Below are 15511 nucleotides of genomic sequence, written 5' to 3'. Positions count from 1 at the left end.
GCAAGTTTTTCTTTAGTTTGTTGCTTTTGGCTCTCTTTTTAACAGCACAGTTCATTGTGGTATGCACTCCATTGTACAGTGGAAAATTCTTTTTATAAATAGTCCATTGGTTGTGACACTGCCCTCCTGCATCCTTTTTCCTAGTCCAGCATGGTATGCAGGAAAATCTATCTGGATTTTGAAAAGTAGAAGAATTCACACAGAGTGAAGATGTATGTGAGACCAAGTAGCATGAGGAAGTACATTAGGCTGTAAAAGCATTTCTCATGGAAGATAGGGATCCGATTTTGAGTACCAGTCCAGAGCACAGTTGGTACCTATGAGAGGAACTTTCAACACAGTTCTCTTTGATTCTAGTCTTAAGAATTTTGTGATCTTTATAGCTTTGTGTCAAAAGTTACGTAGCTAAATGTATTGGGGAATAACTCTGCCAGCAGAATGTAAGAACCTACAAATCTTTGTATGCTCTAATAAATTGATTTATGTCCAGCTGAAATTGCTAGAGTGAAACTATCTTGCTTCATGGAATTGTAAAACAAGGATCATTATACATATATGAATTTGAATATATTGTATATGAGCATTTGGAAGCCACTTCACATGAGGAGTAAACCTATTCCATATCACATGCTAAATAAGATGTTCTGAAGGCACCCTGAAAACACACATGAGGAATAAACCTATTCCATATCACATGCTAAATAAGAGGTTCTGAAGGCACCCTGAAAACATAAATTGTTGTTCAGAATAGTTACACAACTGAAGTGAAGTATGTAGTTACAGTATCACCAAGTGTTCTTCGGCAACAGTGACTGCAGCTGCTGACTCTCTAAAAACATTCACATACCTGAACACTGTATATCTGGGGACTGTTATTTCAGTTGAGAACAAGAAATATTAATGTATTGTTTTCTTTATCTTATAGGAATCTTAAGGAATGGAGCTCAATGAATAAGCTAATATTGTGGCATAGATTTTGAGTTTGCATTCTACTTCTCTCTCTCTCTCTCTCTCTCTCTCTCTCTCTCTCTCTCTCTCTGTGTGTGTGTGTGTGTGTGTGTGTGTGTGTGTGTGTGTGTGTGTGTGTTTGTGTGGGTGGGTGGGTGCGTGCATGTGTGTGGCCCAAATTCTAAATTTGACAGGAAAACGAGTGTACACCCCTTTTTATTCACACAAAGCAGGTTTTAGTCATACTGTATGGATCACAATTTTAGTATCATTAAATAAGTAAATGCTTTTCTTTCTTTCTAGGAGCTGCTAACAATTGTGTGAATGCACATTCTCTGATGAGAGAGCAACTGGAAGCCCACTTAAATCGTCACCGGAACTTGGCCCAAATTGTACACATCCTGCATGAGACTTATGAACCTCTCATCTCCATCAGCAAATTACCCACTCTGCCACAGCTGGGAGTCCGAAATTCGGTATGCAAAAATTAAAAATTGAGGTTGTGCAGTTTTTAGTTCAAACACTATTGCACTGTATCTTCTATATTTGTAAAGTTCTATCTTTCTTAATTAAACTCAAATGTTGCTTGGAGTTGTTTATCTATGTTTGTTAATAATGCAGTAAACAGGAGATGTATTACCTAAATAAAAGGATAGCAAGAAGTATATCAGAACAGTTAATAAGCTTGTTGCTATGGACACACATTTTGTTCTTCGTGTTTGAAAATCCCATGTTATTTGTTTGTGGTAATTTCATTATCTAATTATGTAATAATATCTATAGGGATGACTCATTACAGCTTGTATGCTTCTTAATTGTGTAATTTGCTTCATATAGCGACCACAGGTTCCAGTACAAACATTTACGATAATCCCTCAGTCATCAACAATGTTACGCCTCTCATACCAGGGCATGTACTGCCTCGAGGTAAAGATGCGTGGCGGTGGCCTGGTTAGCCTGAGGGATGGTGCATACAGTCGATTTGATCGCAGCAATGTTGTGGAGGAGTTCACACCAACACAAGGCCTCAAGGTAGATATATATGTTGTATTGTCACTGTAGGTCAGTAAGGCAGTTTTATATAAGCAAAAGTTATTAGTGTATTTGAAATAGTCATAATGCATATTAGATAGAAAATAAGATGAGCTATCTTCACTGGAATATGCTTTCATGCTAGCTTGAAAATTTATCATTGCTGTGAAATTACTGAATATAAGAAAAGGAAAGTTGTTACTCACCATATGGCGGAGATGCTGTCACACATAGGCAAATAAAGCTTTCAGCCCATAAGACCTTTGTCAAAAATAGACCACACACACACACCACACACACACACACACACACACACACACACACACACACACGACTGCAGTCTAGGGTAACTGTAGCCACACTGTGAGCAGTACCACCATTGCCAATTGTACATTCCATCCCAGATTTTTCATTGTTTGAATATAAGAAAATACATTTTTGCATACTATTGCAGTTTGTAGCTCCCAGTTTGTGGGTTGTTGAGACTGATTGTAGGTGAAATAAATTTGCTATTGGAAAATGACTGTAATCAACCAAGTGCAAGAGGAAAAATACAAATTTCATGAAAATAATTACTACAGGACTTCATATGAATGGATTGAGTAGTAGGTTATGATATAAATGAATTGCTACTGGAAAAAATCTCAATTTAATTTAGAAAATTAGGAACCAAAGACTGTGAGTGATCAAGATAAGAAAATTAAAGAATATTCTGTTATCATACGGGAGAAAAAGAAGGAATGAAAAACTGAACAGAAGTGAAAGAAGAGACAACATATGTTGCTGAAAGAGTATATGAAGAGTTAAGATATATACTTTAAAACATGCTCAAAATAGAATCACATGCGACTAAAATAATTTTCCATATTTGATCCAGATTACACAAAACTTACTAGGCTACATAGAATTTGTCAGGTATGTTCTAGTAACATTATTTTGCTCCTCTTCTCCTTACTTTGTTTCTTATTGATCATCTTCTGTGTCGTGGATTTCTGTTAAATCTTTTGCTGCAATAAAGGTGAAACAAGTATTTTCACAAAGTGTATTAACACTATTTCTCCCTACTGCACTTTGTCACAAAAAGCAACTCCATACGGATCACTGACAACGCAGTGCAGAGATGCTTGGGGGAGGGGGGTGGTATTTTTCGCGAAGTGTATGAACACTTCATTGAACACAAATATGATTGCTATAATACAAATACAAGAAAAATATACGGACAGATTCTGAATAAATCTCTGCACATTGTTACACAGTACTACAGGGTAAATTGAATACTAGTTGTCTTGTACAGCAGTTGTAGTCTTCTTTCTGGGAAGGCGCTGGTCACTATTCAGTTTACAGACTAAATATATTTCCAGCGCATTTCCTGTCCAGTTCTCTTCTGTAAGCAGACAAAATAACTACACTGATTTCGATATTTGTATAGTGAAATTATTTTCAGTTTATTAAGTAAGTACTTATTTGCATTTGGTGAGTGAGCTTTCATGTAAAACAACATTCCTATCAACAAACTTACTTTGTAAGCGTGATGTTGTCAGTAACCTATGTAATGTTAGTAGGAAAAGGGATTGGATTGATAAATATGATATCTTCCTGGTGTCTGTTGTTGTCAATGCATGTATTGTAAAGCCATGTAACTATGTTGTAGTGACTTGGTGGTGAATTAATGAACGACCAGAATGTTACTGCCTTTCTCTCACCATAAATTGTGTTGCTGGTAGACTTCAGAAATCTCTTCCATTCAGGAGTTGCTAGCGTGTGTAGAGTGGGCTACAGTGATTGGAGCCATTTACCACTCTTTCACAGGTGCTTTTCAATATGTCTGACGGATTAAGATCGATCATGTTTAAAGAACAGTAATCTGCTGTAATGCACTACTTGACGTGTGTTGAAATATCTGATGTTTCATAATATCTGTAGTCTGGGAGGCTAGTCTTTTGTACCGACATCTCAGTAGTATTATTCCGTTGCCAAGCAACCACAGATAGCTAACCAAAGATGGACTGCACTGGAGCAGGTAGAAGCAGCTATGTTGCTGCTCTGCAAACATATCGCACACGTCTGAAATGTTCCATGAGTGTCTCATGTACAGCTGGTGCTGTTGTTTCGTTGTATGTTTAAGTAGTTCACTTCATAGTTTATTTCATTTGTTGTTGTTAGTGTTTATTTGCTTCTGTTTCATTTTAAACAATGTTCAGTGCAACAAACAGTGCCATCCCAACATGTGAAGTGAAATGGAGGAAGAAGTGTGCACTACACAGCCACGTCTGCGAATTCATGTGTTTGATGAGTGACTACTTTGAGAAAGAAAAGGAAAAAGTTGATCCCTTGTTTCCAGTTGCTCAGGTTGTTAAGAGGAATACACAGCACTGGGAATGAGCAAGAATACTTTTGTACCAATAGGGAAAAACAGTGTAGTATAGATTGTGTGTGAGTGACACAACAAGCCTGCACACACCAGCAAAGAAGTGGCTGAGATACAATCAAGTGACAACTTCGTCAATTTCAAGAAAAATGTTATTCGTTGTCATATACAGTAGAGTCCCATTAATCTGAATTAATTGGGACTGGATGTTGTTCGGATTACCGATTTGTTTGGATTAACCAGAATTACGGTGACGAGAATGAAGTATACCCAGCAGGTAAGTAAGTACACCATGGTAACAAGTGGGAACAAGTGTGGGAACAATGGCTCGCTATCACTCCGTGCCCTGGTTGTTGTGCATTGTTGAGACCTTTGTAGTGTCTGCGGTCAGTGCACTTCCAGTTGGCTCGCAAAGTGCTTGGTTATGTTTGTTATTGATCGCTGGCACGCATAACAGTTGTATTGTATTCGTTCAGGTGTAGTGGTGTATGTATTTTCGTCACGAGTAAACGGACACATACAACTTTAACTCTCAAAGAAAAACTGAATGCTTTGCAGCGGATAGACAGTGGTGGTAATGTGCAGATAGACAATGGTGAGAATGTATCTAAACTGGCAACACAACTGGGTTTTGGTAAAGCAACCACTTGTGATTGGAAGAAGAACAGAGTGAAGCTTGAAAAGTCCTGTGCAACATCTTCGGGAAAAACACTCAAAATTCGACAGACTTTGTAACAGTCCCAGTACAATAAAGTGGATGAAGCTCTTTTCCTGTGGTTTACACAGGAAAGAAAAAGGGGAACTCCTTTGAATGGAGCACTGGTTCAGGAGAAGGCTGTGTACCTGGACAAGTTAATTAATGGTGGTGAGTCTTTTAGTGAGAGTACAGGTTGGTCGGATAGATTCAAAAAACGCCATGGAATCCGTCAGCTAACAATTACTGGAGAGAAGCTTTCTTCTGACCGTGATGCTGCAAGGGAATACTTGGGTGAGTTTGAAAAAATGATGAGAGAGGGAAAGTATTCTCCCCAACAAAATTATAATGCTGACAACACTGGCCTTAATTTTAGGGCATTGCCAACAAAAAGCCTGGCATCAAAAGCAGAAGACCATGCTCCTGGTATTAAAATGTGCAAAGATCGTGTGACTTTAGTAGCGCGCAGCAACACTGCTGGTAATCATAAGCTGCCTTTAATGCTGATCAGCAAATCTGCTAGGCCCAGAGCTTTTAAAAACTGCATCATGAAGTCCCTGCCCATATATTATCGCAACCAGAAAAAAGCATGGATGAATGGTAAGCTTTACAAAGAATGGTTTCACAGCCAGTTTGTTCCCTCTGTTCGACGGTTTTCTAAGGAAAATCATTTGTCTATACGTGCAATCGTTTTTATTGATAACGCGCCATCTCACCCCAGCACTGAACAATTATGTGATGGAGAAATTGGGGCAAAGTTTTTGCCACCAAATGTTACACCACTTCTACAGCCGATGGAACAGGGTCTACTGCAAACATTAAAACTGATTTACAGAAAACAATTTTTAAGAATCCTGATCCAAGATGATAGCATTCCTTTAGTGGAGAAAATAAAAAAGACCAATGTGAAGGATGTTGTTTATTGGGCTTCTGAGGCATGGCAGAACATTTCAGAAAATACTCTGAGAAAATAGTGGAGATCTCTTGAATTTCAGGACAACCTAGTTGAAAATGAAGAGGAAAATCTACTAAAAATGATACAAACCATCCCTGGATGTGAAGAAGCTAGTGAAGGAGACGTAGATGAGTGGATGGCAGCGGATGGGGATGTGTGGAGAACCTTTCTGATGCTGATTTAGTTGCTGCTGTAAATCAAGACCAGGAAGAAGTGGACTGTTGTGATGGAAGTGACTATGAGCCTGAAAGTGACAAAGTACTAACAGTGACGCAGCAGAAGCCCTTGACCTCGTGCTGCGTTATTTGGGGCAACAGCCCACTGGGACAGCTGCTGATTTGATGTTTATGAGACGATGGCACAACTATGCATCGTATAATAGACTGTCTTCATTACGCCAAAAAACAATTAGTTTTTGTCATCTAAAAAGTAGAGATACAATGCCTGCTGTATTTTAGCAAGTTCAACAGCTTTTCTTTCATTGTTATGCATTGTTTAAACCTAATGTTTTCTTGCCAATTTTTCTAATACATATTTACTGTACTGTGTAAATTAAAATAGTGTGTATGTACATCAGTTTACTGCACAGTTTTCCATACTTAGACTAACAGTTTTCATGTTCGGATTAACTGAACGTTTGGATTACCAGGGTGCAAATTAGTGGGACTGTGCTGTATATATATCCCAAACTTCTTTTTGAAAGAAGCAAATTTTCATTGCGTACAGAGCTGTAAGACATAGGCTTCAGCTGTTCAGGTGCCTGTTGGAAAAGGAACACGAATCATTGTTTTAAATGCTGGTACATCAGATAGCTTTGTGCCAAGATGCTTTTCAGTGTTTCATTCAAAAAGGATAGGTGATTACTACAAGGAGATGAATAGTGTTGTTTTTCAAATGTGGTACAAGACATCACTTATGACAAATCTCAAAAGTCCACCAGTTGATTGTTATGGACAATGTCCCTTGTCATTCCATTTTTCATGGTAAGACACCAACTCTGGCAACAAAGAAAGATGGTGATATTCAGTGCCTGAAATGATGAAAAGTAGCTTTCAGAAATGATTTTGAGAAAGGTGGAATTGCTCGAAATTGTGACACAAAAGAAACCACAATTTTTAACATACATAATTGATGAAATTTCTTAAAAACATGGGCATGAAATCTTTGGGCATCCTCTGTACCACTGTCACTTCAGTGTCATTAAAGGTGTATGAGCATAAATAAAAAAAATATGTTTCTGCAAATAGTAAAAAAAAAAAAAAAAAAAAAATTCATGATCTCTGAAGTTGAAAATCATCTCATAGCTGCCGACAGTCAAATGACAAACGTTGAATACCACTGCAAGTGTCGTCAGAGAGGCAGCCAAAAATGAAGGTGTTGTGGACGAATGAGTCAAAAATTAATTATACGTCTATGAGGGAGCAGTGGTAGTTCAATCAGTGCCGAAGAAGACTGTTCTAAATCATATTCTAACAGTAATGTGAGTGGTGTTTGCCCTTTGGCATAAATACAACACACTCAGGAATGTAAGTTGGAAGCACGCCATTGACCTATGTGTATCATCATATTGAGAGTACCTTCTTCATATTATAACTGTTAAGACACTGATAAATTAATCTGTTCCTCATTGTAGAACTATTAAATAATCCTAATATTTAAAAATGGAAAGAAAAGCTAAATGTTCAGTGATTTGCCAAAATAGTTTTCATTTCCATTGTGAAGTCTAACAAATAACTTTATGATGTTTCAGCATATTGGATACTAAATAACTCTTCAGTTTTTCAAGATTTTATATTACAAGTGACAACTGTAAATAAATTCATGCATACAAATACAACGTGCATGTTATTGACACTTTTGTTTCTGCTGCTATAGAACGCTTGCAGTAGCAAACAAGCATGAATTGCTGTAAACCACGTTAGACAGCAGTACCATTTGGCTGTTTGAACTATCAATGTCAATCACTCATCTCACAGACTATAGGTGACCTCTTTCTGTTTCAGAGGAAGCAATTTAAGCCTCTGGGCCTCTTCAGGTATTGGGAGAGCTGAGGCAGAGGTGATGCATTTGATACCATCAAGCTGCAAAAAGTATTGCAGCCATTGATAACGGGGTCAATGAAATCGTCACTGTCAAATACATATTGAAAGCATTTGATGCTTGGAGGTAGTCTCTTCATTGTGGTGGACAATTTGACAGCTCCAGCTGTTGAGTTTTTTTCACATAAAACATCACTTAATAACTGCAAATAAGACCTCCCTTAATAAGGTATAAATACCTCTATGCTATAAACATGAGCTCACTGAAGTTATTTTGCCTCCTTACACAAGTGTATCAGACAAGAAATGCTGGGAAAATACAGCCTGTCTGTGAACTGAAAAGGCATCCATTTCCCTTTTCCCATAGTTGAAGAAATGTACTACATAAAGATGTTGTGTATGGGCAGAATAGGGATTGATGGCCTTTGTAGTCTGGTCCCTTCAACCCCCACAAACCAACCAACCATGACCAGCAGAAACCATGTATGTGACATGACTTATTTCTATTGAATCTATGATGATCTTAACACTTTTCATTCTTTTTATTCATTTTTACATGCTTGGCAATGATTCAATGCTATTTGGTGAGTGGTTTTCTTGACTCCTTAATTGTTTACATTGTGCCATATTGAGACATTCTTTTCTACGAATAAAGTAGGCACATAATTGTAAAAAAATCAGTGTGGTCACCAGATTGAAAATTCTTGTGCTAAGAGAATTGCAATGGAACAGGTAACTTTTTGGGAGCTTGCAGGCCATAGCGGAGGTAATTTTACGTTTAACACATGAGCTTCAGTAATACGAAAATGGTGTGATTTGTTTGGTGTGGTCCATTTGGGTGACCTTTGAGATATGAACCTTATAGTCAGTGGTAACAGCAGAGAAATCATTGTATGATCTTCATGTACTCGGGGGACCCAAGTATTACCAAAATCATGTCTGATGGGCAAGTGAAATGTAATTAGGGAACACATGTTGCCTAGAGGGACTCAGCAACCTTTGGTTTATTTTCACTGTTTATTTGCAAACCATTACTGCAAGTAATCTGTGATTAACGCTAGGATGCATATACAGGGCCTCCGAGGCCCTTGTATGTCTTAATTTTTAAAAAAATTCTTTAATTTTTTGTTTGATTTCAAACTGCTTTCCAGTACTCTTTCACTAACACTGTGACATTCCTCCTATCAAGTCTGAACGAGATATCTTTTTAAGTTTTTTGTATAATTCAATACGTTTACCCCTACACCATGAATGCATAAGCAGGGCTTCAGAAGCCCTCACACATTTATACCGTATCTACTCGAATTTAAGCCACACTCGATTCTAAGCACCTGAAAAATGGGACTCGAAATCAAGGAAATAATTTTCCCGAATCTAAGCCGCACTCGAAATTCAAGGGGAGAAAAATGTTTTAGGCCGCACCTCCAAATCGAAACAAAGTTGGTCCATTGTAATATGAGACACAGTTTAGGTCGAATGAATGACGATACAGCTATAGTAGTTTGGTTCGAGTCGTAAGCTTAGCAGTAGCCATTGGTATGCGTCAGGCGCTCCGTCCATATTTATGCGGGTAGCCTTCCTTTTTCACGTGCTTCGTCTGGTTTGAATCGATTGCTTATTTTTCTTTGATCTGGTAAGTGCCATTCTCTTTGTTATAGGTGTTTACGTCACTCTAAGCTGAAAATGCATTATTGTACTGTGTCATGCATTGTTTGTCGCATTCTGATAGTGAGAGTTTATGGCATGTCGCCGCTCGCGGCATAGCTTGCTTTTGTGCTCGCTACCGCGGCTTACAATTTTAAAAAATGAGAGGAATCATCTCATTAGCGAAACAGTGGCAAGAGACTACTACTTGTTGTTACTTACAGTGCTGCTTTCTTTGATAATGATCAACAAGAACCAAATAATAGACTGCGTATGATAGAAGATGTTCTGAACGAGAGTTTAGCGAAAAATTTTCTCAGTTTGAAAATCTTTGGACGCCTCTTTAGTACATTACATTCTGCACAGAAATTAGTCATCTTAGATTTAAAAATCTAGTCAATTGCCGTGCTTCATTTCTGACTATATCACTATTAGGCATAAGAATAATATGAATATAAACATGACGTGATATGAACATTCTTCCGCATTTGCTGTTGTCTCACTCTAGTTTCATACTTTATTAGGCAGACAGGATTTAAATGAGATAGCAGCAAACACGAAAGAATACATGGCAAAATGTTTATATTCGTATTATTCTTATGGTGAAGAGAATACTACATGTGATTCACAATTCATAAAACTTCCTATTAGCAACCATCTCTTCTCACAGGTAGGAAAAAATTCAGAACGTAGAGTTGGCCAAATTGACAAACATCGCAAACAGTCTTGCCAGTTGGATTTTCGTAGTACATTGAAATGCTGCTACGTTCGAAGATGAACAGCACGGAATTTGTATTTACTTCGTTGGATAATGTATAAAAATGCAGTGGTCGAAACTCGGGGCGGAGAAAAAAGCTCGTCTTCCACCTTTTCTTAAATTTATTTACTGACGCAGAGGTTTTGGCGCCAGTATTTATCTGTGTGCCTGCAAAGCATGCCAGTGTAGCAGCGCTACATATATTCGACGGCAGAAGTTAGATGTGACGGCACCTACCAAAATTTTTCAGAACTTTCGCTTACTTTGCACTCGATTCTAAGCCGCAGGCTAGGATTACAAAAACCGGAAAAAAAGTGTGGCTTGGATTCGAGTAAATACGGTAAATGTTCTTTAGCCTATATTGTCTTCAACATTTGTTTGGGAGCAGTTATTAATTCAACAATAACTGTAGTGGTATTTCCAGCAACAGGAGTGCCTATAGCAGCAGTAGCTGTAGTAGTAATAGTATAACTAAAAAATAATACACACTACTTTCACATATTCACATATTATTGATCTTTTTGCTATCAAATGTTTTATTATTGCATAGTATTGTTATCCTGTGCTGCTCTTGTCAGCCTCATTGTTACTGTAGTTTGTTTGTTGCTGCAAGGCCCATATTGTTACAAGTATGACTCGTTTAGTGCTGCACAAGCTGCTGTTCGAGACACACGCCTGTTGCTATGGCTCCGACATGCAAAGCAAGAGAGTCAGTACATACAAATGCAGCTAATTTTGAAAGTGTTATGGCTCAGTGGTTTGAAGATGATGATTCTTGCAAGGAAGGAAATATTTTTGAAGATGCAAGTAGTGAAGAATCAGCCAATGAACGTGCAGATGTGAATATTGAGGCAGATGACAGTCCTTCCGATAATATTACTTCATCAGAGTCTGAAAATTAAGAACCACCACAAAAAGGTATAGAAGACCACACATATATTAGTCGGAATGGAACGATTTGGAAATTATATCCTCCTGCAACTTTTCGTACGCCTGTCCATAATATCGTAAAGAAGGCACCTGGTCCAGCCCGTGGTTTGAAACCTGTAAACCTAAGGATGACTGGGACTATTTCATCTCCAAGGAAATACTAGAGGAAATCATCAACTGCACAAATATTGAAGGCAGAAGAGTGTCTGCTAACATGGTAAAACATGGAAAAACGTTTCGCTTGCTGATATGGAGGGTTTTCTTGGTCTTTTACTGCTTTCTGGTGTTGAGAAGAGTTGGGATGTCCTGATTAGAGAATTATTCTTGGATGAAAAGGCAAATCCTACATATAAGGCCACCATGTCAGTAAATAGATTGGAGGATATAAGGAGAATGATTATATTTGATGACAGGCGTACCCGTGAAGTTCGATCTGCAGATGACAAACTTGCAGCTGTTCGCTATGTATGGGAACTATTTCTTGACAAGAGTTAGAAGTAGAATGATTCCCAATGATTCGCTTACAGTTGACGAACAGCTAGTCCCATTCTGTGGAAGATGCAGCTTCACTCAGTATATGCCCTCTAAATCAGCCAAGTATGGCATAAAAATATTTTGGTTATGTGATGCTACATCTGCATATGCTTTAGACGGAATTGTTTACATGGGAAGGAAGCCCCATGAACCTATTCAGAAAAATCTTGGATTGAATGTGGTGAAAGATCTTGCTAAAAGCATTGAAGGATCATCAAAACATATTAATGTTGACAACTTCTTTACTAGTGTGCAGCTGGCAGAAGAGATGCTTCAGAAGCAAATTACAGTGGTGGTAACAATCAAACAAAATAAACCAGAAATTCCAAATGAGATGAAACCCTCTGCCTCAAGAGCGATTCATTCCTCTTTGCTTGCATTTAGAGGTGACATTACACTGGTGAGTTATGTTCTCAAAAAGAAAAAGTCTGTAGTTCTCATTAGCACAATGCATCATGACAGAAACATTAATGAAACTCATTCAAAAAAGAAACCAGATTTATTAGTTCTATAACTCCATGAAGGGTGGAGTTGATCAAATGGACCAGAAAATTCGTTATTACACTTGCAAGAGACAAACAAGAAGGTGGCCATTTGCATTATGGATGAATATGATGGATGTCGCAGCAATAAACAGTGTATTTTATTTTCTACCCAACATCTGAAATACCATAGTGGAAGAAGTGATAAAAGGCATTTGTTCCTCAGAGATTTAGCAGAGGAAATGGGAAGACCACAAATAGAACTTCGTATTCAGATCCCTAATCTTCCAAAGAAAATCGTTGATGCCATGCAAAGATGTGGTGTTCAAAAAGATGTCATATTGCCGAACCAACTACTTGTTTCAGGAAAAAGAAGAAGATGCAATTATTGTCCATATAAGAAACACAGGAAAAGTGCTATGGCATCCATTAAGTGTAAAACCAACATTTGTAAGGAACTTAGTGGCGTTCTTTGCGTTTCTTGTTTGTCACATGTTGAAAACTAAGAAAAATGCAATTTTATGTGAACAATGAATAGTAACTTTTTGTCAAAATATTGCCTATATACATAATATTGTGAATAATGAGTATATTTTAATTGAAGAAATTGGTTGTAATAAATGTTATAAAATGTAAACTGCAACTTATAAGTGAATTAATAAAATTATTTGTATATGTTGTATGTAAATGGATGTAACTAATAAAAATTCACTCTTTGAGTCTTTTTTTAAAAATTAATAAAATGTTAATCAGGCCCACCAGATCCTGTTCTGTATCTTAGGAATCTTTCAATATGACAATAAATTTGACAGAAATAAATTTAACTTCAAAGAATGATTATATGAAAAGAGGAAAATTTTAAATTAGAGCTGGGCCTTGGAGGCCCTGCATATGCATTCATGTGTGTTTTCGGCACCATGCATCCTACGGTTAAAGTGCAATGTAGTTGTAAGTTCCGCCATTAGGCAGGGCTAGCTGGTGAAATTCTGTGAATCAGCAATGTCTTGTGTGAACATTGAAGCTGTGCAGCGAAGCTCTCTTTTTATACTGATACATGCACTCTCTAATCTTCAGTGCAATAGATCATAAACAATAGTTTGTCAGTGAGGAATTTTGTTCCTGTTATGAAAATCTGTTACTGAGAGACTCCAACAAGTCTGCAGGTAGTTGCACATTGGGAGGGAGTGCCCCTGGTGAACAATCTCAAACTGGCCGGCCATTAACCTCATGAAGTGGAAAATTTCTTTAAAACATCAATTGCCAAATAAATAAATAAGACAGTTTGCATTATCCGATACCCAGTGCAGAAATATATAAAAATATCTCCAAAATAACAGACACAATGTTCATGAGAAGAATCCAATTCATGGGGCATTTAGAAAGAATGGACTCAGACAGGTTAATGCACAAAATCCATACATTTTTAAAGAACAAAACTGCAAGACTGAACTGGTACAAACAGACGGAAAAAGACCTGAGAGAATTAGGGTCTCTAAATCTCCATGACAGAAATGACATAAAAAAATCACAAACACATGGGGTTTTGAGGAAGAAGAGAGAAAAACTGACATACGTGGTCTGCCCAATGAAAACTAGCCCATTCGTTGCGTATGAAGGAGTACTGGGTGAAAAGGAAGGCCAACAAGTGTTGATTACGTGTGGACCTAGGTGATCCATCCGCGATGAAGAAGAAGAAGAAGAAGAAATAAATAAATAAATAATCCATGCATAGAAATGAATAAAATTATCTCTCTTTTGAACTGTCTCTTTGTTTTTGGCTTCTATGCCCCCCTCCCGCCACCCCTTCCCCACATGCTAAATTTAGTTCTAGTCTTGAGTATAATTCTCCCACCTCAACTCAATTTATCTTTTAGCTGTCCCTCAACTTCCCTTCATACCACTATTTTCATACTTTGTGACCCCCTCCCTACTTTCTTTCCTTGCAAAGAAAGAACACACTGTGCCAAAAGATGATGATTATTCAGTTTTTGTCTTTCTATGTTACTGTTGACTGGATCATAACATTACGTGTTGGGGTACTCTTTCTGCATGAGATTGCTGTTGTTGGTGAAAATCTATTTATGTGTTGGATAAAGCCAGATAAAGCTACAAATTTTCATGTGGATGTTTGAGAATCTAGTGTATGTCTTTTGTTGAAACTAAGTAAGGAGGTTCTGCTTTGCTTGACAAATGCTGAAAACTTTCCAGGCATTCCTGTCAAAATATGTTGACGAGACAGCAGTATTTAGGAGGAGATCACAGTCTGAGGATGACAATCCACCATCTCCAGTGACGATGGATTCGGAAGGAGGTGGTGGGATGTCATTTCTGGGCTCCCACCATCGCGGGCCTCAGTCACCAGCACAGCAGCGGGAGGCAGGCCTCCGGTTCCATCCTCCTCTCACTCCACCGTCTGGAAGCAACCCACATACTCCAGCCAGTCCTCACCCAGCCATATCGCAGGTAACTAGCAGCAGTTTTGCGATTCACATGGAATGTTTTTTCTCGAGCTTGTCTGTAGCTGAACCTTACATTAGTACAGCATAAGTTATAGGGAAAGAAATGTGAAAGAAAGAAACCAAAACAAAATATATTTATAGACAGTGACAATGATTATCATGTGCTAATGTGTTACAGCAGACTGTAAATATTACACTAAAATTATGCCATTTGTCCTTGAATGGGAGCCATAAATTGCACTGCAGTTATGGTATTTCTCTTCTAATGCAAGCCGGAAATTGCACTAAAATTACACCATTTCTCTTCAAATGCTTGCTGGTATCCAAATAAAACAGATGAAAACATGTCTTGTAGGGCTTTGCTGGTTTTTCAGTCGTAAGTAAAAAAAACTATTCTTTATCTCAGGGCGTCAGTGATGATTTATTGCTTGCTTAAGACAGTGTTTTCTTGATTATTAAAATATTTTACTTAATTGATTGCCATGGTTAATTTCACATTGTGTGGCAATAAGGTATTTTCAAAATGTTCACTGAAACTGACATTTTATTTCCATTGCCACACCTATGATCTCCAACTTATCATTTTTATAATACACAGCATGATTAAAGCCTTTCGTGTTTTAGATGATTATCAGTTTTCTTTAAGCTGTTTTTATATGTAATGGTATT

At 37.7% G+C, this 15511-nt stretch overlaps 1 protein-coding gene across 1 annotated transcript in view; it reads left to right on the top strand.

Moving 5' to 3' along the window:
• Window positions 1-15511, top strand: part of LOC126237196 (mediator of RNA polymerase II transcription subunit 14) — a 171231-nt gene that overhangs the window by 120671 nt on the left and 35049 nt on the right. The window contains exons 18-20 of the mRNA XM_049947075.1: window positions 1252-1424; window positions 1786-1980; window positions 14592-14846. Coding sequence (XP_049803032.1) covers window positions 1252-1424; window positions 1786-1980; window positions 14592-14846 — 623 coding nt within the window. The remainder of the gene's footprint in view (window positions 1-1251; window positions 1425-1785; window positions 1981-14591; window positions 14847-15511) is intronic.

Source organism: Schistocerca nitens, chromosome 2 (genome assembly GCF_023898315.1).
Source record: "Schistocerca nitens isolate TAMUIC-IGC-003100 chromosome 2, iqSchNite1.1, whole genome shotgun sequence".
Lineage (NCBI taxonomy): Eukaryota > Metazoa > Arthropoda > Insecta > Orthoptera > Acrididae > Schistocerca > Schistocerca nitens.
This window is presented reverse-complemented; position numbering and strand designations above follow the sequence as displayed.